Source organism: Cricetulus griseus, chromosome 4 (assembly GCF_003668045.3).
Source record: "Cricetulus griseus strain 17A/GY chromosome 4, alternate assembly CriGri-PICRH-1.0, whole genome shotgun sequence".
NCBI lineage: Eukaryota > Metazoa > Chordata > Mammalia > Rodentia > Cricetidae > Cricetulus > Cricetulus griseus.
In genome coordinates this window covers 33838204-33865118 of record NC_048597.1, presented here as the reverse complement: position 1 = coordinate 33865118, position 26915 = coordinate 33838204, and the positions used below count along the sequence as shown (strand labels likewise).

Sequence of the window (26915 nt, the reverse complement as noted above, 5' to 3'; positions counted from 1 at the left end):
TAACAATAGCCTGGCCCATTTTCCTACTTTAATATTCTTTTGGGAAGATTTCAGCTACAAAAAGTATTTAATGACATGAATGTATAATGACTGTGCTTAATTTTTTTAAATTAGCTTCATTAGAACAGAAATTCTATACAGTAATTTCATCAGTTCAATTGTACAATTTGATGAGGTTTGGAGAATATAGACAATCCTGTAACAGTCACCAATATGAGGATACCAAATGTTTCCATCAAGCCCAAATTCCCTTTGTTCCTCTCTGTAGTCAGCCTCCTGCTCATCCTTGCTGATCCCTGACAACCTGATGACATCACTATAGTTTTGCTGCTTCTATAAATTCATAGAAACGGAGTCACACAGGGTGTATCTTATGTTAATATAGCGCTTTAAGAGCACATTCATTGATGCTACTTCTACCCAGAGTTTGTATTACTAGGTATATTCTACTGTGGCTAGGTATACAGGAATTCATTTATCATTTCCCTGGAAAGAAGACTTCAATTTCTTTGCAGATTTTTGTTTACTGTAAATAAACTACAGTGAACATTCAGATACAGCACTTAGAGATGTTTTCATGGACAGTGTAAGTGCTAGTGTTTGTCAACTTGATACAAACTAGGGTCACCTATGAAGAAGGAACCTCAACTGAAGATTACCTTCATGGGATTGGCCTTTGAGCATACCTGTGAGGCATTTGCTTGATTGGTGATTGATGTGGAACCGCCTAGCTCACTATGGTTCTGGGTTACACAAGCAACCAAGCTGAGCAAGCTATGCATGCTGGATAGTTTTAAGTCAATTTGGCATAAGCTAGAAGACATTTGGGAAGAAAGAACCTCAGTTGAGAAAATGTGTCCACTGGATTGTTCTGTGGGTGAGTCTGTATTAAGTTTTCTTGATTAATGATTGATTGTAGGAGGGCCCAGCCCACTGAAGGCGGTACCACTCCTGACTGAGTGGGCCTGGTTTGTAGAAAAATAGGCTTGCAAAGCTGAGCAAGCCCTGGGGAGCAAGCCAGTAAGTAGTGTTCCTCCATGGTCTCTTCATTCCCTGCCTTGATTTCCTTACTTGGCTTCCTTCTTCAACTGACTGAGCCTATAAGCCAAATAAACCCTTTCCTCCCCATGTTTGTTTTGGTATTTTATCATAGCAACACAAATCACACCTAGACAGTAGAGCAAATATTTTTAACTTTATACAAAGACTTTACATTGAATTCTGATACCTATCTTTAAATGACATATTTGCTTCAATTGATTAAAATGGAAAGTCACCGGTGCTGTTGAATAAGACAAAAACCACCAAACAAATGGAGCTCTAAATGTATTCATAACACACAGATTATGTGCATATAGCTCAACATAACTCATAAGAATGCCAGGATATGGAGAACAGCACTCAGTGTGGTACGGACGTGAAGCTGCACAAAGTCAAAATGATTTTGGTTATCTGTCACTGGTAAAGTCAAACTATCTCATTTTCTTGGTACTACAGTATGGTCCAGAATTAGGCATCACCAGGAAGGTCCACTGAGTCAGCAGAGAGACTTTTGCAGGCCCCTGGGTGATTTGTGCTTACAAAGCCCTACTGGAAGTCACAGGACCCCACTGAGAGGGTCAGGCCCTCATGCAAACTAGGGGTTTTGAGGTTTCAGAAGTTCCTTTCAACTGCAATGCTTCAGCCTTTAGGCATCTTTGAAAGTGGCAAATAGAATTTTCTTTGAAGAAACAAATCAAATACCCTTTGAGGATAAGAGGAATTGAAGAAAAGATCCACTCCACATAGCAGGGAATGTCTATGGTTTATTTGTAAACTCACAAGACACGGTTGCTCCTGTGTAATTGCCAGTTTAATCCCCTAACCACTACCACAGTCCCATGATACTACTCATGTGTTTTTTTTTCTTTTTTTTTCTTTTGGTGGGGGGATATGCAGATCCCCTCTTGAGCCTGAGTTCAATCCCCAGAACCAACTTCTGTAAGTTGTCCTTTGCCAGTCTCTCTCTCTCTCTCTCTCTCTCTCTCTCTCTCTCTCTCTCTTACACACCACCCACCCACCACACACACACACACACACACACACACACCAAATAAATAAGTACATAAATAAAAACAAATAGAAGTAATTGTAACATAAAGGTCTTTTTAAAAGTGCCAAATGAATCACTATTCACACAATGACAATAGTATTTCCCATTACTGCACTGGATCCAAGAATAACAATCTTAGAGATACTAATCTAAGATCAAAAGCTTAGGACACTTCAAATGAGGCCTTACATACTAAACTACGGAAGAACAGCCAAGGTTGTAAAAAAGAAACCTGTCCAAAAGTGTTTAACCTCAAGTAACCAAGTCTGAGAACAGCGCAGCGTTTTTATGGGGACGAAGACCCTTCCCCTTTGCACAATTCCTGTCTTGGTGAAGGCACAATAGCACTTACTTATGCAGTGAATAAACAAATCAGGAAGGAATGAAACGATGCTCCTAAAATGGTCTTTCTTTGGTCCCATTCTTGCTGAACTCTAGGGTGTTAAATGCCCAGCCCACTTCCCTCTGGGTGGTTCCACAGGGCCTGGGTTTCGAGTCACTCCTCTGCATGACCTTCCAGATCTCCACTTTCCACCCTGGCCCTCCACATTCAGGCTCCCAGGCTGCTGTCTTAATCTTGTTTCCCAAACCCTCATTCTCATTACGTCTCACTCAGCTACTCGAAATGATCTCTAATCTTCCCTTTAAACCAGCCCACATGTGAGAGCTGGCATAAAGCTCTCCAAGTGCAGTCAGTCAGTCCCAGCTTGCCATGAACCCACAGCAAAACTTTCACTGGCTATTCTAGACCTCTGTATAATTTAGTCCTTCCATTTGCTTCTCATCATCTTCTTCATGCTGTTTACAGTCTGTAGGCAGCAATGTAACTGGGTGTTAAGATTGCCTGTTTGGCAGTTGAATCCTTAAATTTGAGCCTCAGCAATTCCTGACTTACTCAAAAGACTCTGGAATTTGCTTAGCTTCTTTGTGTCTCTTTTTCCTCTATAAAATGGGGAGTAGTGAGGCTATGTAACACAAGTGTTACAAGTAATAAATGTAACTGAAGCATCTGGCAGGTTACAAGAACTTTTTAAATCTTATTTTAATTGTTTCTTTTACAGTTAGTACAACTGGCCTTATACCAAGTGTTTACCCAAAAACGATTTTGAAAACACAAGAGGTAAAGAGCTTACAGAGCATGTGACATGATGCTAATAATAGCTTCAAAAATGAAGTTGCTGTTACCACAGTAACGATTATGTCTGTGCAGTAAATTTGACATTTTTTAAGTGTCTACTGACAGGAAGTCTTCCTTAACCTCAAGCTTCTGAATGCAAACTAAAAGGCATTCGAAACAGTAGTGGGAATTCTTTGGCCAAATCCAAAATTAAATCCTATTTCTGCTAGGGAAACTATGCCTTCTTATGATTTTCCTAATAAAACTGACACAGATACTGAGAAATAATGAAAATCGAGCAAATCCCTATTTATAATCAGTATTTCAATTTTTTCCTCTTGAAACAGGCATCCCACAGCTTGCTGTCCAGCAAGCTCACTATATAGCTAGCTAGCCAGGCCTCCACTCCCCAGCTGCTGGGATTACCGGTGTTTATCACTAAACCTTGCTTCGAAAAATTTTCTAAAAATAACAGAATCAAGAACTTTACAAATAATCAAAGTTGGCGAACAGGTTCATCGTATACTAAGATCTCTTGTTGTGTTGAGAAAGAGTCAACTTTTGTGTTCTAGATGTGGAAGCAGAACCTGTGACTCAGCACGTTTAAAGGTGAGGGTGAAGACTGGAAATCCTACAAGCTCTAGAGCAGCAAACGGATACAGAGGAATGAACACAGCACTCGGTGCTTTGCTTTCCATTGCTATGACAAAACACTGGTCAAAAGCAAATGAAACTGGGGAGTTTCATTTCGGGATTATTTTGCATCACAGCTACAATCTATCATCAAGACAAGTCAGGGAAGGCAGGAACTGAAGTAGAGGCCATAAAGGAATGTTGTTGCTTCCTGGCTTACTCTCCATAGCTATCTCAGAACCCACCTGTCCCAAAGCAGCACAGCTCACAAGGGGCTAGGCCCTCCCACAAGTGGAGGCATTTTCTCAGCTGAGCATTCCTCTTCCCAAACAACCCCAGCCTGTCAAGTTGACAAAACCCAATCAGCACACTGAGCAGCAGCAGATAACAAACAGCTAAAATTTACCAGACACTTACCTGGTAAAAACTGATCTGAATGTTCTAGATGCAGGAATCTTTAGCTAAAGTCAGCCTCTAAAATGGGTATTTGTTTTGTCATCCCTCCTGTACTGATGGAAACACTACACAGAAAGGGTGAAATCTGCTCGAGGACATCTACAATGTCTGCAGCAGGGCTGGAACTTCAATCTATAACGTTTGTTATTCTAAGGACTCTCAAAATCCTCCCATCCCCTTGATGCCAGAAAATGGAAAGATTGACAAGAAAGGCAACATCAAGATTCCAGGCCAGATTCTGTCGGGAGGTTGGAAGCAGGAAGAAATCGAGGATCTCATCTGACCATCCAAGTCTAGGTTCACTAAAAGAAAGTGTTGCTTAGTCTAGTGACCCAGGGGTATCCTGGGGTAGGGGTGGGCTATAAAACACCACAAATAATCTCAGGATTAATAAATTAGAACTCAAGAAATTCTCAGCTGGGTGGTGGCAGCTCATGCCTTTAATCCCAGCACTCGGGAGACAGAGGCAGGCAAATCTCTGAGTTCGAGGCCAGCCTGGTCTACAATGTCTACATAGAGAAACCCTGTCTCGAATGAAAGAAAGAAAGATAGAAAGAAAGAAAGAAAGAAAGAAAGAAAGAAAGAAAGAAAGGGAAAGGAAAAAGAAATTCCAAATAAGTCGGAAATATTGAGCCCAAAAGATGACTTAGTGCAGCGGTTCTCAACCTGTGATCATATATTTACATAATAATAGCAGCATTACAGTTATGAAATAACAACGAAATAATTTTATGCCTGGGGTCACACACATGAGGAACTGTATTAAAGGGTCACAGCATAAGGAAGGTTGAGAACCACTAACTTAGTAGGGAAAGGTACTTTCTCCAATTTGGTCTTTAGGACCCATATGGTAGGTAGAAGGAGAGAACTGACTCCTGCAAGTAGTCTGCTGGCCTCCACACACAGGCCACGGCATGGGTGTGGGCACACCAGCATGCCCAATGGCGATTGGGCACACACAGATGCACACACAGACAAAACATAATAAACGGTTTAAAAGGCTGTGCTGTAACAAATTGGCAAGAGCTCATGGGGGTTGATTTGTTCATTTTTAAGTTGCTGATTCCTGATGGGTATTTTTGCTTTAAAGCTTTCTTGGAATAAATGATGAGCTGGTGTATGAAAAATAATCTGTCAAAAATAAATAAATAAATAAATAAGCTTCCCAGCCTCCATAGCCTGCCTTCTGGACAGGCTGAAGGGGAACTGATTGGTTTATGTCTCCTGGGCTTCCTGGCCACCTGCAGAAGAAAAACAGCAGGCAGCTGGAAACAGACACATTGACACCACCTGCAAGTAACTCCATATTGCCAGTGTTGCAGTTCACATTTAAGGGACCTGAGACAAGGCTGAGTTGGTTGCCTTCACTGACCTGCACTTCTAGGGTGTGTTTCCCGAAGGTCCTCTCTTTCTGAAAGACGTAGTAAGGTGGGATGGAAGTTGATGGGAAGCATCAGGAGCCCACTGCTGACATTCAGAGGTGTTGATTCTGGAAGTAATTCAAGATGAGGGGGATATGCTGCTGCTTCACTTGCAAGTGCTGAAACCAAACACAGAGATGGCGCATTTAGGGAAAGGCTAGGCCACAAGAAGTTGAAGCCATTAACAAATATAATAAGAACACTGTTTTAGTCAGATCATCTGTGATTTCCTAAAAGCTGCTTTATGGGATGAGATTACTAAACACAAAACCTACATGAAACAAACACAAAAAACCAACAGCCAAGCAAGCTCCACATTAAATTTCTGTCCTTCCAGATTGATTTTCCACAGGATCCAGCTCAATCACTTTGGAAACTTTGGAAAAATACCGTTCAGTTCAATTAATCCAAAAGCAAGCTGCAAGTGAAAGAAGCAACTGTCTTACTTTTCAGGTTTTCTACACACACCTGCCTGCCTGCACACACACACACACACACACACACACACACACACACACACACACACACACACACACACACAGCTCTACTGTTAAATGCAGAAGTGAGAGGCCTTAGAAGATAAAGAGTGGGAGAAAGGAAGATGAGGAGGGGTTGAGGAGTACAGAAACAGGATAATGACCTAGAGCTAGACAGCAGCATAAGCACAGTACAAGCACAGCCAGCAGCCAGTATTAGATGTGCCATGGGCCATGTCCTAAAAAACATTTGAGACTGCTCTTCATACAGCTTTTCTTATATTCAAGGTTAACTGGCACACAGACTAACCAACCAAAGCCACATGCTGGCTTCTGTTAACGACATGGGGGGGGAGGGTGCTCTTAGAAAACAGATATACAGATATACAAAAACAAAAATAGGGTGAAGTCTAGGCAAAAGTTATGCTAATTATAAAATCATTGAGTGACAGGCAAAGATAGAATCCACCAAAAATAGGTTTCAAAGTTGAGCACACTAAGGCTAATTCAGTGTATGCTAAACAGACATGTGACAGACTGCTGGGAAACACAAATCAGTGGATGTTCTGAGCCATGGAAGAGGTTTTTTTTTTTTTTTTAACTTGTAGAAAAAGAAAAATAGCATTTTCATATACTATGTACATTTCTCTTTCGAAGTACCAAGAAGTTGGGCCTTTTAGAACTCAGAAGTGAAGCTTTGGGTGGCCACCCTTACATATAGCAGAATTCTGTTGTGATGAATTATGAATCCAGATAAATTTGTGCATTTGTAAAGAATTTTTCTCCATGAATATATAGGACACAAAGTTCCTGGGTTTCTCACACCTTCAACCAACTACTACTTAAGACTAACTGGAGTAAAAGAATCCTGACGGTAATGCTGATAAGGCTCTTTAAGCTTATTTAGTCTGAACAGATCATAAAGAAATGGCCAACCATGTCATCTCCAAGCCCTGTGGGAGATGGAGTTACACCCAGAGAAAATACTTCAGGAGAAGAAAGAGCCCAGTCTCACATTTGAAGGATCTTCATGAGGAAGAACTGTGTGGTTTGAAAGCTATTCATGTCTACGGCCATACCATCCTGAACGAGCCTGATCTCGTCTGAAAGCTACTCACAGAGCTAGGTCTGAGCTCCTTCCTTGGGAGAATTTCCTAAGATTTAGGATACCAAAAGATAATAGCAGGTTTCTCCATGGGCCAGTGAGTCACTTTGTTACTAAAGACACTCTGCTTCCCAACCTACTTGGCAGGATCGAAGAGCAGCACTTAGAGAACATTGGTATCAGCTGGGCATGCCAATTCTGATTTTCCAGGTCTTATTCGAAACCTCATCCTCCCATCTGGCAGGCTCCCAGGTAATTCCAATGTCACTAGTCCTTGGCTCCACACTTTTTGTAATAAGAATGGAGCATGAACAAGAACCAATATTTCCCAAATACAGTCCTGTATGGTCTTCTTAAAATGTATGTATATATGTCTATCTGTATGTGTGTATACACACACACACACACACACACACACACACTCCATGCATCAAAGGTCTTTTCCAGCCCTGACCTGGGGGCAGATAGTTAGTGACAGGTTAAGAGATTTTATGAGGACATACCAGGTTCCAGAAAAAGTGTGACATCATGCTATTCTGAGGACCTTATAGTCATATCTTGAGTAATAATTATGCATACTGCCAAGATGCAGTTCACTCTATTTAAAAAACAAAACAACAACAACAAAAATGGTGCTCTGGCCCTGAGCTTTGAAAGTACCACAGTCAATAGTTTATTAGTTTGTGGTAACACAGAATGTGAAAAAGGTGCCAAAGTAACTATTTGAAATGATTTCTATAAAATTGAGTGTCTGTAAAAGGAAATGCAGTTTCTCAAGGTCACAAATTCTTTAGTTTCTCTCTCCAGGAGAAAACACTACTACTATCAACAAGGACCAGGCCAGACCTGCTGGTACAAGTCTGTAGTCCCAGCTGCTATAGAGGCCTAGACAAGACAACTACAAGGCTAGGCAGCCTGGGCAACATCGTGAGATGCCGTTTCAATATATACAAATAGCAATGGGGCCGGAGAGAAAGCTCCGTGGGGAAGTGCTTGACTGGCTTGTGTGGGGCCCAAGGTATTTCCTGGTATTGGGTAAAGAAAGGACAAAAATGAAGCAACAACAAACAGCAGCAACAACAAAACCCACTTCGTGTCGCCTTCCTGAAATTACAAACAACGGCATCCGATTTACAGAAGCCTCCTTTTCCAATGACCTGTTCTGCCAGCTTTCTTTCTGAATGAGCCCAGATCATTCTGTCCTTTCCATCTCTCCTCTGCTTATTTTCCCTGTCAGCTCTTCAGCTACTTTTAAAATAAAGAAATGAAACCAAGCTAAGAGAAAACAGAAATCAAACCTTAAGATCCCAGCGTTAGACATTGTCCTGCTTTTCAAGGCAAATATATGTGGCTATGTGTACACAACTAATAGATGATCTCCTAACCTGAGTTATAAATGAGAGGTGGGTCTTTATTTGGGATATTATACATCTATTACAAATAAACCATCAGCTATATATTTTTATGAAACCATACATCTTATATTTACTTCCTAATGTCAGTAGTCCTTATAGCAAAGAGTGTAGACTAAATTCAGTATTTGGTAAAATTAACTCAGACCATGGTTTTCACCTCTAAAGTGATGCCGTTGATACTCAAGCAAATTCCCAATGTCTACTCAATGTCAGACATTGTTCTAGCCACAAGGGATACATACAGTGCCTTACAGACATACATCAGCAAGCCCTTCATGAACTTTTATCAAATTACAGTTGGGAACTAACGGAACTGATCCAGGCAGGAAATGGCAGGAAACAGTTTCTGAAAGATGAGAGTGAATCACATGAAACAGGCTAGGAAGGAAGAACATTCCAGACAGAGGGGGCAGCACCTGAGACCATTCCAACAGCAGCCTGAGAGCAGTCACCAGAACCAACAAGGCCGAAGGATTTGCTGCATTCTTAGCTCAAGGACCTTGGGAGGTAAACTGTCATCGGTAAACATAAACTGTCTCTGACCTTCACACATGTGCAAAGCTCATATGAACATGTGTGCACATGCAAACACACACACCAAAAGAAGATAATGAAATCTTAAGATAATAAATTTCTAGTTTTTATGAACCTATGATAATGCTAAAAAAACGAAGTATCCTAGCTAGGTGTTGTGGTATATGCCTTTAATCCCTGCATTTTAGAGGCAAAGCAGACAGATCTGAGCTTGAAACCAGCCTGGTCCACAGAGCAGGTTCCAAACAGCCAGGGCTACACTGAGAAACCTTGTCTCAAAAAAATATACATTTTTATTTTTTGTTGCAAGAACCACCCTGACTGAGCAGAAAAATCAGCTGGGCGGAGGAACAGATAAACAAAGGTTTCTCTGAAATGCTTGGTCCTGTGTTCTGTCCAAAAAACAACCCAAGGTACAAACATAGAAACTACCTTTTTTTTTTTTAAGAAAATAAAAAGGATTGTGAAGTGTTTACTGTGCAACAGAGACAATGTTAACAGATGGGCAATTAAACAGCTCAACAAAATGCCTGACACTGATTAACTGCTAACAATGATTTATCTGCATTTTCAGCTCAAGAACATTAGAAGAAGGTATACTGTCATGGGTAAACTGAAGTCAGAGCTCCAAATACATATAAGACTCCTTTACGGGATCCCTGCACTTTCAACATTTTTTTATAAACAAACATCAAAATTAAAAAAAAACAAAAACACTTCCCACCCAAGATGGGAAATAAAAAGAAATTTGTGTTCCCAACTGAAGAAGTAATGCTAGCACACAGGAGTCTCCATGGAGTTCAACTATTTGGTGCTGCTTTTACAAACAACTACAACAATGCTTCAGCACATTCCATAGGCAAAGGCAAGATAGCACCTCTTCTTAAAGCCTGGCTGAAGCCCAAGAAATCCTCCTGGGTGGAGGAAAACCCTCCCAGCCTTCAGGAGATCACTGGACTAACTAATCTGAAATCCCATGAGTACTGTAGTGAGAAAACTAGCCAGATGAAGGGAGCAGTGACCTATTTGTCCCCCACCCCCATCTTAGATTGACTACCCAGCTATCAGGCACCACAGAATCTTAGGATACAAGGATTGAGCTGGAAGCAAGGCTACCTGTCAGGCAAAACCCCAGGCACACATTTAAACATAGTTAACAGGAGCATAAACAGAAACTTTTGTTCTGGTCGTGCCCTTGTAACTGCTCATTCAAGGTATGCTGCTTTATAGCTCACACTGACAGAGAGAGAGAGAGAGAGAGAGAGAGAGAGAGAGAGAGAGAGAGAGAGAGACAGACAGAGAGAGAGACAGACAGAGAGAGAGACAGAGAGAGACAGAGAGAGAGAGAGAGAGAGAGAGAGAGAGAGAGAGAGAGAGAGAGAGAGAGAACTGTCTAGAAGATATAAGTAGCCTAAAACTCTCTCTAATTTCTCCAGGTATAAATGCCAAGAACTAGAAGTTGAAAGATACTGGATGGACTAAAAAATGGCACAAAAACCAGAAGACAAAATGAACATTTCTTAAACTTCTGAAAGTTTTATGCTTGTGCTTTTAAGTGTGCTGAAGATGTTCCCATAGTTACTAACAACACAGAAGGGACCAGAAAGCTGGGCAGTGTGTCTCTTCTCTGCAGTCACTCTAGGCTGAGGACATCCCTGGAGACTAAAAGACAGTCTATGCTCAGACATGTAACAGAATTGCTGCCAGCTGAGTCCCTAGGCCTGGAAACCAGGGCACCAGCACAGGGCTCAGGAATTGGGCCATGTCTCTGTACTCACCCTGGGGAATTTCAAAACAGTGCCTTCCTTGTGGTCACACTAGAAACTTAGCCCCAAATAAAAAACTAGATTAAGTAGTAAGGCCGTTTGAAACCAACCTTTTCTGAGTGGAAAACAAAACAAAACAAAACAAAAAACCTTCCTGTAGACTCAAAAGCTGTGCAGTTTCCTGCTAAAGAAAATCTCATTATCAAGCTGCTTTTAAGTGGGAAGCTTTATTTTCTCAAATGAAAACTGTTCTTTAATATGCCTAAGTCCAGCAGAATGAAGCCTCTTTTCACAAGATACCGTATCGTTTGGAAAAGAGGACCTTCATTTTAAAATGCAGCCTGCCATCTTCTTTTTCATCGTTGTTAATGATGGTTTGTTTTCCTTTCAAAGATTATGCTGGAGCTAAGAAATGGGAAAATTGTACCCACAATATGACTTTAGCCTGGATCTGAGGAAAGACCTGTTCCGAGACAGCCAGATGAAAGGCAGAAGGGCTGGCATTCAAGGTTCATCTGGATCTTAACTGGGAACTCAAGCGGGCCGTTGAAAGTGCTTTTGAAATGCAGAGAAGGGAGAAGGCAAAGTCACGTGATGGAACTGAACCTTGTCTTTTAGTGGAGCTCTTTTGAACAAAAAAATACAAGGGGCCAGAGAGCAAGCTCAAAGGGGAACTTAGGCAGAGGCTGCTTTTGACCACCCAGTGAGGCAAACCTGAGCCCCAGAGCCAAGTGAATGCCAGTGATGTCCAAGAGAGGCAGAGCATAAGGCCCCCACGACCCTCTGGAACAGTGTCCTGCAGACCCCCTGGAACAGTGTCCTGCAGACCCTCTGAAACAGTATCCTGCAGACCTTCTGGACCAGTGTCCTGCAGACCCCCTGGACCAATGTCTAGGGCTTCAGGAATGGGAGTGGGTGGGGTGGGGACTTAAAGCAGTGGATAAACGCTGTCTCACACAGTTCTGAAGTCTTGAAGTCTGAAAGGAACATGGGCGTCAGCAGGCCCATGTTCCTTCTGAGAGTTGTGGGGACGATCCTTGTCTCTGGCTCTGTGTGCTTTACTGTTAATCTTGAAGTTCTGTGGCTTATAAACACATCTCTCAAGTGTCTATCTTCACCTGGTGTTTCCACCAGGCCTTGAACCCTACGCCAGTTAATTGTTTTAAAGAGCCCATCCTATTCCTGATCAGGTGCTCTGTGTTAGCATTGACAAGAGGTGAACATATAACACCTTCCCAGGAAGGCTAGACCCTCCTGGCACCTTGGAATCTTCAGAGTCCACAGGTACTAACAGCAGTGCTAAAGGAAGGCAGCCAAAACAGTACCAACAATGATAAAAGTCTACATAACGGTCACATATAAGGAAAGCAGAAGTGATGATTACAAGCAGGTGGTACCCTCCTGATGTCAGGAACATTCTATTGCTTCATCCAAGGCAGCTGACCTGGGTCTGCTTATGGTGAGGCACTTTATCAAGATTTACTCGTATAGGTTGTGTAGTCCTCTCTACATCTAATGCATCTCCACGAAACGTTAAAGAAAATAATGTTGTGCAAGACATATAGGTCTTGGCAGCCCACCTGACATTTCACAGGAGAGTCATCGACCCAGTCACATAGCTGGGACTCCGCCCCTCCATACACATGGTTTAGACATCTACCCGAATGATCAATTCACCTGAGAGGAACAACTCCCTGGAGGCAGGTGTAAAACTGGAAATGCAATGCAATTTGCTTAGGAGGAGAATATACGTGCCAAGGAGTCTGTCTGTTTGAACCAGCAAACTAGCAAGTTCTATAAGCAAACCCAAGAGTGATAATTAAGCATCTGTTTGATAAGCACATACCCATAAGAGTACACTCGCCCTGCACAGTGCTGGCAATGGGCTGAGATATCTGCTTCCTCTCTATTTTCCTACCCTCCTTGCAGATCTCTCCCTCACATTCCATCTCCAGGCTAATAACAGCTCAAGTAACTGCCAGTGTTCTACATTTCATGTCTATTTCTTTCCCAGGGTTTTAACCTCTTATGGTTAGAATGTGTTGGGTCCTATTGCCTAATTTCTAAGGAAGCAAACCACCAGAATAAAATGCAACTAGGTGACAATAGCATTAGTAAACATCACATTCGGAGAGTAGGTAAGATTTTCTAGAATTAAATATAATGCTGACATTTAGTATCAGGTAATACATAAACAGTGAATAAAAAATGCTTCCTCAGTCCAAGGGAAAGAAGCCAAAACTTAACTGCAATGCTAAAAAAATACATATCAAGCATTCTGAATCAAAATTTGCATATAAATTATGAAAAATGGAATTATGCAAAAGGAAGCTGTAAATACACCTTCTATTACATAAGATCTTAATAGCACAAATTTCAAAGCATATATCATCAGGAAAGTAATTGATTGTTCCCAGTGGATGTCTCTACCTTCACACTGCATTTAGACTCCTATACCTCAGAAATTACAAGTAATAAATAACATTTCTGTCTTTGAAACTCCCAATGTGAGCTAATATTAACATTTCAATCATTTTCTTCTAAGAACAACCGTTAAAAGAGACAGCTATTAGATACCATATATAAAGCCAAGATCATTCAGAATATGTAGAATTTGCTCATTATGAACTGTCTATATAGAGCTGTGTCCCTAAGTGCATAGCCTTAAGGGGAAATATAAATAAACACATAGGCCAGGAGACTTAATTCTGATAGAACTCACTCCCACAGCCTCTAATGTCTCATATCTAGATGTGCTTGACTTTGAAAGTCATGCTTTAATGACACTAAGCTTTGAGCAGTTCTCAGACGCTGTGTCATGCCTGAGTACCTTTGATGATGTTTCTAAAATGCTATCCGACCCTCCTACCTCCAACCAAGCTTTCTTCTGGAATGCTGCTCTTTAAAGAGGATATCCTTATCTGCCAACACCCCAAACTTGGCTAAAGAAACAGAAGAGCCTAAGAAAGTAGGTACACATAAAGTCATGTCAAAAACAGTGATTACTATAACTATATATATATATACATATGTATATGTGTATATATATACTATGTATTTCTGTGGGAATATGTGTGTGTATATATGTGTGTGTGTGTGTGTGTGTGTGTGTGTGTGTGTGTGTGTGTATGTATGTGTGTGTGAAGATACATGTATATGTGTATGTGTGTATATATATTTTGAATGAAGTATCATATAAGCCAGGCTGGCCTCAAACTCACTAAATAGCTCAAGCTGAGACTAGACTTGAATTCCTGACCCTCTTGCCTCCATTGCCTATGTGCTATGATTGCATGTGTATGCTACCATCACTGCTGAATAACCAATTTATAATTGGGAAGCGGATAACCACATTTTAAACCATAAAAAACTACAACTAAAGATACTAAGCTTTTAAATATTTCTAATGTGTAGCCTGTATTCTTTGACTTTAGTAACTGTGAAAAATCATAACCCAGTTCAACCAACATTTTCTTTTCCCCAGTCCATGGGAGCCATGCGTTTGTACACACACAAACACACACACACACACACACACACACACACACACACACACACACACACACACACTTTGTCATCTCTCTACTTTGTGTCCATGAATTCCTTCAAAGCAGCATAATGTACAAAGTGTATGTGCACACATGTGTTGTTATTCACTGATGACTACTAAAGCAGCACAATATTTACATTATACAGTCCCAATTGAAGTCAGCTCCTAAGAATCAGGCAAGGAAAAAGAAAGCATCGCTTTGTGAGGTCAGCCTCAGGGGCCTTCTGGAGGAAGTTCTAACTATCTGAGTAAATGCAATGACAAATGTAAGACTGAAGTTATAAATCTGGGCAGGGGTGGCTCATGTCTTAACCCTAGCACTCAGGAAGCAGAAGCAGGCAGCTCAAGTGAGTTCTAGGACAATGGCTACATAGAGAGACTGTATCAAAACAAAAGAGTGAATTTATAGCACTAATAACAGCAAATGACATTGATAAAGATATTTAATATGTGGCAGAAATGACTGTGAGTTGTTGGCATGTCTTCTTTTCAGTCATTATAATAACTGTGCCATGGCTATCACTTCCAATCTGTTGATTGGTAAGGAAAGTAAGACTTGAAGAAATTAGGCAACTTATTCGGTCAGGAAGTAATAGGCCATTGAGGCTGGGATCTGAGAAAACCTTATAATCTGGTTTGGATGGGAGAATGGGAAGCCAAAGAAATGGCCCTCAGTGTCACCATACAGCTCTAGCTGAAGCACTGGAAACTCTGTGACTCTGGGGTCAAATGCAAACACTGGGAAGAAAGTTAATGACATGACATATGACTTGAAAAGGCAGTAGATTTTCAGACTTTAGAGCAGAGAAGTTTAAAACCTCCCTAAAGAAAACCATGCTAAAAAAATATCACATGAGTGTTTTCTGTACTGGAATACAAGTGTCTCATAGGTAGAGTGCTTGAACAGAAAAGTTTTATAAGAATATGATTGCTTTTGTTGTTGTTTTCAAGAAAGTGTTTCTCTGTTCACCCTTGACTGTTCTAGAACTCGCTGTGTAGACCAGGTTGGCATTGAATTTACAGAGATCTCTACTTCCTGAGTGTCGGGATTAAAGGCATGTGCCACCACCACCCAGTCTAAGAATATGATTCTTTAGAATGTCAAAGAGCCCTGTCCACCAAATGGGCCTTTGTAAATAGGCAAGCTCTGTTCTCCAAAACAAAGTTTTGCAAACACATATATTCTATGTTCAGACAGCATGATAACTTCTAATATCCTATTTATTTTTTAAAAAAAAACAATGTAATTTGTTTGTAGGATAGCTGGAATAAAGTAAAATTAACTCCTCTGATGTTTACCTGAAATATTGGTCCCAAATATCACATCACTTTACAGCAGTGTCTAAGATCCATGTACTACAGAAAACTTTTAAAATCAACACACTCTGTTAAAATTATAAATTAATTCCTGTTGAAAAACAGCTAAACACCTACTCATACCATTTGAATGCCTAGATTATTATTATTTTCTTTCCTTTTATCTTATTTTTTATACTTATTTATTTTGTATTTTTTTGAAACAGGGTTGCTCTGTATAACTCTAGCTGTCCTGGAACTCACTCTGTGCATCAGTCTGGCCTCTAAAAAACTGCTTATGGTGGGGGAGGGGTGGGGATGCATGAAATTTTGAATACACAGCTTATAAGCTTGAGGGCATGGCTTCATACATGTTATGAGACCCAAATTTTGAAACCTGGGCTCACTAAGATGTCCATTCTGTCCTTGAACTTTCCAACTTTCTCGTCTCAGCCTTCAGAGCAGCTGAGATACTAGGCCTGAGTCACCAGGCTGGCTAAGATGTCTTATTCTTAAAGAGCCAATTAGCTGCTACTCACATTGATGGCGCACTTAAATGTCTCATTAATGTCGCCACAAACCTGAGTAACCCAACACAAATCACCGTCAATTGGGAATTATGAAACTGTACTGATAGTTGGCTGCAAGAACACTCACCCACAGGCATCTACTTAGCCATCTCTTCCAGCGTAAATACATTGCAATTTTCCAGAAAAAAAAAGAAAACTTACTTTTCCCAACAGTTTTAGGTGTTTTTCTTTGTCATTTGGTTTTTGGTTCTGTTCTTGTTTGATGATTTTTTTTTTTTTAAAGACAACTCTCATATGTACCCCCAAGACTGTCCTCAAATTCTTGATTCCCCCTGCCTCAGCCTCACAAACTCAGGGTTAGAAGTAGGTGCAACCAACCATGCCACAGTTTAGAGTTTCAACTAGTGAACAAATGCATGAGGATGAGCTGTTTTCTCTAGTGGGAGGAGCTTTTCAAACAATGCACTGAGGATCACAAAAACTACCAGGATGAATGCTGGTCATGAAGGCTTTATAACTGGGTTAATATGTTAACATTAACCACTGATGGCTAATTTTGGTCATCAACTTGACATACCCAGGAAGAGGAAATCTCAGTTACCACCATTAGGTAGGCCTGTGGGCATATCTGTGGGACATCAGTTTCTGATTGATGTGGGAGGGCCCTGCCCACTGAGAGAGGTGTCATCTTTGGGCAGGTGGGCCTAGGCTATTGGGGCAGGTAGCTGAGTAGGCCAAGGGAAGAAGCCAAAAAGCATTATTCCTTCACAGTTTGTGTTTCAAACTCCTGCTTTGAGTTTTCCCTTAATGGTAACTGTCATGTATAAGCCAAATGAACCCTTTCTTTCTCACACTGATTTAGGTCATCGTGTTTATCACAGCAATGTAAAGCAACCTAGAACAGTTGAGACACCTGTCAACTGTTCGCTGCTACCTCCATCTGTTAAGTACACTGTCAGGTAAAGAAGATACTGAGGTGAAAACAGTGAAACACCGGCACTGTCCTCTCAAACAGGAACAAATTCTAGATTTTATGCCACATCTTAATCAAGAGAACAAGAATATAATGTTAAGCGAATCAAGGTCTCATGTAGTTGAGAAGCTGACACAGGAAGGTCAAAGATTCTGGGCTACACATCAAGACCCCATTTCAAAATGGGGGGAAACGTGAATCAAATGCCATAAAATGGGGCTGGAAAGATGGCTCAGAGCTTAAGAGCACTGGCTACTCTTCCAGAGGACCCAAGTTCAATTCGCAGTACCCACATGGCAGCTTACAACTGTCTATAGCTACAGTTCCAGGGGGTCTCACACAGGCACACATGCCAGCAAAACACCAACGTACATAACAAATAGATCATAAACAATTTTAAAAGCCAAAAGAAAGCAGCTAGTGGATGGTTAATGAGAAATGAACATTTCAAAGAATCTCAAAAGCAATTTTCTCTCAAAAAAACAGGCCATTCTTTTCCAGTGAGTAATAGGCAGGTCACATGAAACCTCCTGGAATCAAAGGAAAATTAAAAGCTTACAGGACATCTGAGCATTTCTGATAAACCAGCGCTACTCTCGAATCTCCAAGATCATGTCTGGAGAAGGATGGAGAAGGAACTGCCATGGGTAATACATCCCCATGACAAAGACGAGACTTCTGTACAAAGAACCCAGATGACAGACTACAAAGGAGAAGAAATAAATGCAGGAGGCCAAGGCCTTTGGGTTATTTAGAATACTGTCCATCAGCAGCGTCTGTCTTGCGATTGTTTTTCAGCTATGACTTAAGTTGAACAGATAATTCATTTCTGGTATCTGGTTTTGGACATTACTACCCAATCCAAAGGCTTCAAAGAGACATGAGCTATTCAGTCCAGAGAACAGGTGAGAAATCATTGTAAAGCAAGTATGTGAGTCTCTTTCAGGGCTGTGAGGAATACAGTGCAGGTTGACTTTGTGCCCTGCCCTGTGTATACATAAGCCTGTGCACTGGGTTGGCCCCATTGGGAAACTCTGTGACTGCCAGTGAGTCAGCCACCTGAGGCTGCCATTCTGCACAGTGTATGTGTGTGTGTGTGTGTGTGTGTGTGTGTGTGTGTGGAGAGGGGTGGTTTAGTGTTCACAGGGTAAAGGTAACCTCCAATTAAGTATCTCCAGCAACTTTCCCTCAAGCCCCTTTGCCAGGTTTGATGGCCCCATAAAATCTGCTAGCCTTTGTTATCTTGAACGTTATCTCCCACGCCACTCTTTGCACTCTCCTGGGGCTACATGTTATCTCTTCCCACACTGACCTTCCCTTCCTTTCCCAAACACTCAAATCCACGCATCTCTGAACCTTTGTAGTTGCTGTTTCTCTACCTGGAATCGCCTTCCTTCCTCTCTCCACTTGACTGGCTCTTCCGGATCACATCTCATCCAAGAGCACCACTTCAGAGAGGGTGACTGCTTGACTCGGTGCCCTCTCCATCTTACCAGCAGAGCGCATCACCCCTACCAGGCCCATCCCGGCTGAAATATACCTTTCATTTACTTCTACCTTTGCTATTGACTCTGATTCTCATGAAGGTCTACAAGAACATGGGGCTTTTGTTTTGTCTGATACTACACTACACACCCCTCCATCCTCTAAGAAGACCTCTTGTTACATGGTAGTTGTATTTATTGTACATGAAGAAAATCCTACCTTATGGATGACCATGCAACAAGTCATCCGAGATTCACTAGAAACTACTTTCCTCTGTTGCCTCACCTCCTAGGGCAACTGCCTTCTTCCTCCTACTAACTCCAGGCCTACAATCTGGAAGGCAAGTATGACCCTAGAGCTTTGGGAAGATATCTAGCTTTCTTGCATCTCATCTGGAGGCCTTATTTCTCACCATATTAAAAAAAAATCCTTCCATTCTCAATGAAATAAAAGCACATAAATGATCAGAGCATCTTCAAAGAATTTACTGAAAAAAATTATGTCATATGTATGTCTCATATATGAGAAGAAGAGCGAATGGGAGAGAATAGGACATTTTCACTCTGTTTTTCAGTATTCACCATAAGGAAACTTCCTAAAAGCTGGTTCATTGCCTCCCACTTTTTCCCAGCTTCCCATGAAAGGAAATCCCCGGGCGTCTGATCTGAAAGTGTGGCAAGAAGAGATAGCCCACAGGTTCCCACTTTGAGAAGCAAGAAGAGAAATTCTGAAATGGGAGAAAATACATCTTACGGCTCCTGATTCTCACTCTCATAAATTCTCTCCAGGAGTCTCAGCCTTCCTTAGTCTGAGGGGACAATAGTCAACTTCTTGATCGAGTTTGAAGTGATTGCAATAGGAGGTGTCACCATCAGGAAAGAGTTCCTGCCACTCATCAAAGTGAGACCACACTATTTCTGGTGACCTGATAGGTAACAGTAAGAACTGACACACACAATGCCCTGTGACCTGTAGGTAACCAGTAAGAACTGAAATATACAATGCCCTGTGGACTATTCTGTCTCACACACCAAGCTTGCTCTACACCATTATACAACTTTTGGGATCAGTTCTCTCCTTCCACCACATGGATTCCCGAAATCGATCTCAGTCCTGACAGGGGCACCTTTGCCTATTGAGCCATCTCTCTTCTCCAATATACTTTTAAATCACAAGCGCTAACTCAGAACTGTGAAGTATGCCATTGTCCATGGTAATGGGAGTACACAAGAGAAAGGCTCATTTTATTGTGACGGATGAGAATGTGACTTTGAAAGACCACTGACAGGCAAGACACAGACAGTCTTGGAAGGGAAGCAGGAGCCTCAGTAAAACCATTTTTTTAAGGAAGCAAAGAAGCTTAGAATAAAAAACCTACAGACAGCTGACTGCCTAGATTGACCAGATACAGTATACCCATGGGTGCATTAAAGCTCTACAGAAGACAGAAACAAAGTGATAGTCTGAGAATGTCAAATGGAAATGTACCAAAGCATGCAAACCATCTCTTCAAGCCTCTGGAGTAATTAGGTAATTAGGAAGGAAACACCAACCAGATCAAGCTATAAGGTGTGTGTGTGTGTGTGTGTGTGTGTGTGTGTGTGTGTTGTACATGTAAACAAAGAATGGAAGAATTTGTGAAGAATACATGTTGTGTCCTTTGGAAAGCTCCATAAAGGTGTAAAATGGGCAGAGACAGACTCACAGGATTCATTATAGCTCAACTTAAAGAAGTCTTCTCGTTTTAAGTTTTAAAGGGGGGACTAAAGTTTTTGTCTCAGCATTGCTGGGAAAATGAAATGAAATGATGAGAATGCACCAGGGATCTTAGAGGACCCTCCATACACATCCATACACATGCTGCCACCCCCTCTTCGGGGGACATTGTGGAGGGGCAGGTTAAAAAGATATCCCGATCCCGTAAAGGATCATAATGTCCTTGAAAACCACCTGGAGTCTGCATGGTAAGCTGACAGTACTTATCAGGGTGTGTAAGAAGTGGGGCGTTATTCATTTGTGCTTTACAATGTAGATCACAGAAACATCTCTAGCAGGAGGAAGGGGCTGTGGAATTCCATCCTCTGCCACTGAGTTCTGGAATAGGAAACTTGAGAATTACAAATTCACAAAGGCAGACTGATGTACTTTGACTACATTCTTCTGTCAGGCCCGTTTACTCTTTTTGATTATTCTTGCATTCTTTTTGTATTGATTTGAGGCAGAAAGAAATTGCTACCTGGCACCAGTCTCCTGAAACATTTTCACGAGTACAGTCCCATTTAGTTGTATCACTACCACATCAAGACACAGTGGTGTCTGAAAGTGACATTCAGGGACTGTGCAAGAACATTTCTCAAGGAAAGGGCTATTAAGCAACCTCTCTGACTGTTAGAGAGGCAGCTTGGAAAAAAACAGATTCATACAAATATTTCCTACAAAAGTTCCTTTGATCCAAAATTGCCATTTTCTAAGGAACCTTTGAAACAGACAGCCTTATTCAAAGTCAAACTAAGGGTTTTTATTTTTACTTTTTCCCCTCTGTTCTTAGTTTGAAAAACAATCCTTGGTAACATGAAAAAGAGGCAAAAGGAACCAATTTACAAACATCAAATCAACGTACTTTCTGCTGAAAAATAACCGAGCATCTTGGTCAGGTCTTCCCAAATGTTTAACGACAGCATGTGAATAAAAAGATAGCTCCACGGTCAGAAGCTAGAAGGGGAAATTAGATTTGAAGACCCGGAACAGTCAAATATTCAGGGAAGCAAAACAGAGGCGGTCATGGAGATTTGAGGAAGTGTTATGAAGTCTGAAGGTCAGCAGGACAGGGACACAGGAGCCAGGAAGGATCTGTTATTCTAAACCTTCCTCTAATCATGGTACTAAGGTGGTCCTCCTAAAACCAAATTTGACTTCAGAATTTAGAATCTCTGTGGTTTCTGATCGGCAAGCATCTACTACGTCCTTCCATCCCCCCCACACACACACACAATTTTTAAACAGTACCTTTAAAGAAAATTCTTCACCCCGGTCTGTCCTTCTCCTGGCTTCCTCTGAAGATCCTAAAAGAAGGAGCTTCGAGTTTCTTTCGTTTCTACAATTCGCTTTTTATAGAAAGGAGCTGAAGCCCACGGGAGTTCCCGAGGCAACGACAGCAAAATAACAAGTTTCTTCACCCTTATCTTAAAAATTCAGCCCAAACTGCAGCTTTTCTCACCGTCGCCCTTAGCTCCAAACAAACTGCCTCGGTATTTTATCTTTAATTTTAACGTGGCAAGGAGGATTCCTCGGAAAGCTTCGTATGGTAAAAAAGGAGAACCTTCCAGACTCACTCGCCCCTCCTGGCTTCTAGACCCTTTCACAAACAATGGTGAGCGAGGAACCGTGCACCCTGGTCGGCCTCCCAGCGCACAGACTTAGATCAAGGAGAGGAGGGTCCCCTTGCTCCTGGGCGCCGCTCCCCCGGGGTCCTTCCTAACAGGTCCAGGACGTTGCAGAAGAGCTCCCGGCCGGCCACCCCGCACACCCGGTTGGCTGGAGGGTCTCAGGGCCCTGCGGTTTCCGCACCTCTCCAGGGGCTGGCAGGAGGCGGAGGGACTGCGAGCGCACAAAGTCCCCTTCCTTACTCCTCAGAGGTTCCAGAGCCCTAATGTCTGGACAGCACCCCCGAACCCCGAGCTGAGTGGGGCACGCAATCTCCCCGTACCCCTAGCCAAGCAAACCCGCAGCGCGGCCAATCGTAGAGTTACCCGCCGAGGCCCGGGCGCAGCGACCGCAGAGGCATGTGCGGGACTCCACGGCCGGGGCTCTCCGCAGCGCGCTGCTGTCTGTCCCGCGGCGCCTGTCGCATCGGGTCCCGAGCCGGGGTGGGGGTGGGGGATGAGGGGGGCAAGTGGAAGCCTGAGCGAGGTGGCACCGACAGGACCCCTTCTCCCTAGATTTGTCCGGGGAGCGGAGCAGGGCGCTGCGTCTCCGGGAGTCCAAGACGGCCGCCGATCCCCTCACTGTCCTCCGCGCCCGTCTCCGCGTCCCCGGTGGCTGCGTGCGACGCCGGTGGAAGCTCCTCCTTGTCGCCGGCGCCAGATGCACCGCCACCCCCAAGTTCGCGCCGAAAGTGCGGTGCAGTGACAAGGGGGAGGGCTCTGAGACCCCTGGGGCGGCAGCCGCACAACCGGGCTCCTACCTTTAGGGCGGGGTCCGCTCGCTCTTGCCGCGAGTCCCGGACAGGAAAGTCACTGCGAAGGGAGGGCCCTGGAAAGGCGGAGGGTAGCTCCAGGACAAGGTAGGAGGATTGATTTCCAGAGCCAAGAAGACACTCCCATCCCGCCCCAGTTTGTTTGGAAAGCTGCGAGAGCAAAAGCTGGAGGCTGTGAGGAATTCTTCCCTTTGGTGCTTACAGGAGGCAGAAATCAACACAGAGTTTGGTCGCTGCCTGACCTGTCTGTGACATCAGACACAGAGGGCATTTTGGCCCCTAGTAGAAAGGGAGGGGTGTTCACAAAGCTACACAATTTCTAGACTCTGGTCTTCAAAGACAAAAGTGGTAGCTTTAGTACATTTTGTATCTTTTATTTTTTTATTTTTATTTATTTATTTATTTTTGGTTTTTTCGAGATTGGGTTTCTCTGTGTAGCTTTGGAGCCTAACCTGGCATTCTCTCTGGAGACCAGGCTGTCCTCGTACTCTGCCTCTACCTCCCAAGTGCTGGGATTAAAGGCATGCTCCACCAACGCCCAGCTACATTTTGTATTTTTAAAAGGCGCTGCTATACCTCGGGCTGGAGAGATGACTTGTAGTTCCTGAGGTCCTGAGTTCAATCCCCAGCAACCACATGGTGGCTCACAACCATCGGCCTCGGCACTCTATGGGGCCTCTGGTAGTAGATCAGTGTTTATTGGGAGCCCATTCCACTTGGAAGGATGGGCTCTCAGCCTGGACACATGGGGAAGGGCCTAGACCCTGCCCAGGATATGACAGGCTTTGGGGATTCCCCATGGAGGGCCTTACCCTCCCTAGGGAACAGAGGGGGTATGGAGTGGGAGGGCTGGTGGGAGTGTGGGAGGAGGGAAGGGAGAGGGAGAAGGGATTGGCATGTGAAGCAGGCTTGTTTCTAATTTGAACTAATAAAAAAATAATTTCTTGGGGGAAAAAAGGAGCTATACCTCAGTAAGAATGAAAGGTGGGACTCTCTCCCTCCCTCCCTTTCTTCCTTCTTCCCTTCCTTCCTTCCTTTCCTTTCTGTAGCTCCCCCTAGGAAAAGGTCTATATTAATAATGACCTCATAGCTACATAGCTCTGAATGCTTTTGAAATTTCAATGTTGGTCAAATAAGTCATTGTTTAGCATTCAACTCACAGCTCCAGGCTTTGTGCTCTGGTCAAATAATCACATGCAATCAAATGACCCTCAGGAGAGAAGAGTACAGACTGGGAGGAAAGGAGTTGAGTGTAATCCAAAGTTGACAATGTGTCAAGTCCTGTGACGAACTCTGTCATCTGTGATGGACCTTCTGGAATTGTCTTAATTACGCCGACAGCCCTAGGAAGTAGCACTTGCTATTCTTCCAATCAAAACATGGAAAGTGCTCAGATCCTTCATATTCCCTGACCTTTCTACAAATTGCCTTTGACATAACTCTCATAGATTGTAATTATAAGCTTGGCTTTTGAGACACTCGGGTAGTCAAAAGGATTCCTGGAATTCATCTATAGGACAAATTTTCTGAAGAATTGCCATACACTTAGTTTCTGCTAAGTTCTGCTATATACGCTTCTTCATGATCTTCAAAATTAAAGCTGAATTTTGCTTTAACCTTTCTTATGCCCCAGGTTTTGTTTGTTTGATCGTTTTTTTTTTTTTTTTACAGAACCTTACTCAGTAGTCTAGGCTAGTATGGAACTCTAGATCTCCTTTCTTCGGACTCTGAAGCACTTGGATACGGATCTGTGCAGTGGTGGGGTAGGGAGGAGCATTCCTAGTTGCCGTTACATAGAGTCTTTTTTATCTTGCTGTGTAACCCAGGCTGGCCTTGGACTCACGGTAATTCTCCTGATTCTTTCATTTTCCAAGTGTTGATATTATATGCATGACCTGTTCTCCTAGATATTTTTTTGGGAGCCACCATGTGGTTTCGAGGAATTGAACTCAGGACCTCTGGAGGAGTAGAGAGCACTCTTAACTGCAAAGCCGCCTCCCCAGCACCAGATTTTTGAATCTGCAAAGAAATATGCTAAGGGAGGCTGTAGCTCGAATTCTAATTGGTATTAATTAAAACTTGGAGTCAGCTATTAGGGGGTCAGAGTGGGAAGATCAGAGAGGCAGAGCAGCCAGTTACTAGAGTTCTTACCTCTAACATTGCTCAGACCACAATGGCAATCCTGTCCTCAGACTTCATTCTCAGATTGCATCCTCAGACTACATCCTTCTCTAAGAATCCTCAGAATGCCCTGAGCACCTGTCTCCTCCTGCCTTTTATTCCTCTCTCTGCCCAGCCATGTCTCTTTCTGTCTCCACCTCCTTAAGGCTGGGATTAAAGGCATGCCACTCCAAGTGCTGGAACCACCTTTGAATGAGCTCTGTTTTTCTTTTAGACTGGATCATGTAGCCCAGTGTGGCCTTGAATATAACATAGAGCCTTCTGCCTCTGTCTCCTGAGAGCTGGGATTAAAGCTGTGTACCACCACTGCAAGGTCTCTATGGCTAATTAGTGTGGCTAGCTTTGCACTCTGATCTTCAGGCAAGCTTCATTTGTTAGATCATAAACAAAATATCACCACAGTATGAGGCCTCTGGCTGCTTTTGGGTAACCTCTGTGACTTACCATGTTTTGCAAAGATTGGGGGTAACAGCTGCTCACCTTCCCCGGAATGCCACCTTTCCCACTGGCCTGTTTTGTGGCCTTAGCCAAGTAGTTTCCCTTACATATGCTTCATTTTTGATTATCTGTGAAGTGAAAAAATATAAACTTTATAGTGCTGATTAGGAAGATTGAAATAGAAAGTTGGAAGGAACTCTAGACACTATGTTCCCCTCTTGTACCACAAAACCATCAATTCAAGAAGTAAAATGGAGACCTTGAAATTAGCACAGAGAATATGAGCTACCAGTCATGCACTAGCTACCTTTCATGATTCCCCAGCCCCTCCGTGCAAAGCAAAATTAACTGTGGTTAGAAGTGAAGAAGTTAGAGCTTGGATTCAAGTGCAAGTGCTAGAGACCAAAACTATATTCTCATTTCAAGGCATGTAGCTTCTATAGTTTTAATCTGTATGATACACATCCTTAAGAATTGAAGGCATTATTGTATGGGTACACGGTTGCTATTAGGAAGATATTTTGAGTTCTCTTGAAAGATAATAAAGGATTAAGTCAGGATTGTAAGTTGCTACCTTTGAATTCTTTGAGGAATTTTTTTCAAGATGTAAATATATTTGTGCATTTTTGTGGGTGTATTCTAATAAAGTAGCAGAGATGAGTCATCAGATTGGAAGAACACTGGTCATATGGCAGACCTTTCGGAGACCTCTGGAGTCAAAATATTTAGGCATATATAGGGCTGGTCCTATTAGTCTTGTATTTTGTGAGTGATGCAATCCATTTAAAATAAAAGTATAATGCTTCATGGATATATAACCTTTGCATTCCCAGTGATGGGGAGAAGCCAGGCTCCTTATACTCCCCAGAGTACCCACATGCACAGTCTAGAGGAAGGCTCAGGAAAGTAGAATTTTCTCTGTGCCCCTGTGCAGGCTGTGGAGACCTAACCTATCCAAGCCCAGTCTTTTATAGTGTCAGAGATGGGAAAACTATCCACCTTGTGGAAAAGACTGACTCCTATATGAGTGTTCTCACTAGGACAGCTGTCCTAGCTCACAATTGACTAACCTCAGGACTGAAAATACCCCAAAGTGGCAACCTACTTTCTTTTAACACACTAATTTAGTAGTAATAATCCTTAAGGTTTGCTTTTTAAACATTTCTCAAAGCTTGACTTTTTCAGGTTTTTTTTGGGGGGTATTTTTGTTTTTATTCTTTTGGTTTTCCAAGACATAGTTTCTATGTGTAGC

At 42.5% G+C, this 26915-nt stretch overlaps 1 protein-coding gene across 5 annotated transcripts in view; it reads right to left on the bottom strand.

Annotated features, from left to right (window-relative positions):
• The window catches only part of St3gal6 (ST3 beta-galactoside alpha-2,3-sialyltransferase 6), a 54652-nt gene extending 31389 nt beyond the window's left edge, over positions 1 to 23263 (bottom strand). Inside the window, exons 1-3 of one of the 5 annotated variants that reach the window (XM_027412458.2) lie at positions 23033 to 23263; positions 21856 to 21911; positions 5671 to 5838 (exon numbers count right to left, since the gene is read on the bottom strand). In XM_027412458.2, the coding sequence (XP_027268259.1) occupies positions 5671 to 5752 (82 nt within the window). In that variant the 5' untranslated portion in view covers positions 5753 to 5838; positions 21856 to 21911; positions 23033 to 23263. The other 4 variants (XM_027412459.2, XM_027412460.2, XM_027412461.2 and 1 more) reach the window with 4 other exon arrangements.
• Positions 23264 to 26915: the final 3652 nt, after the last annotated feature.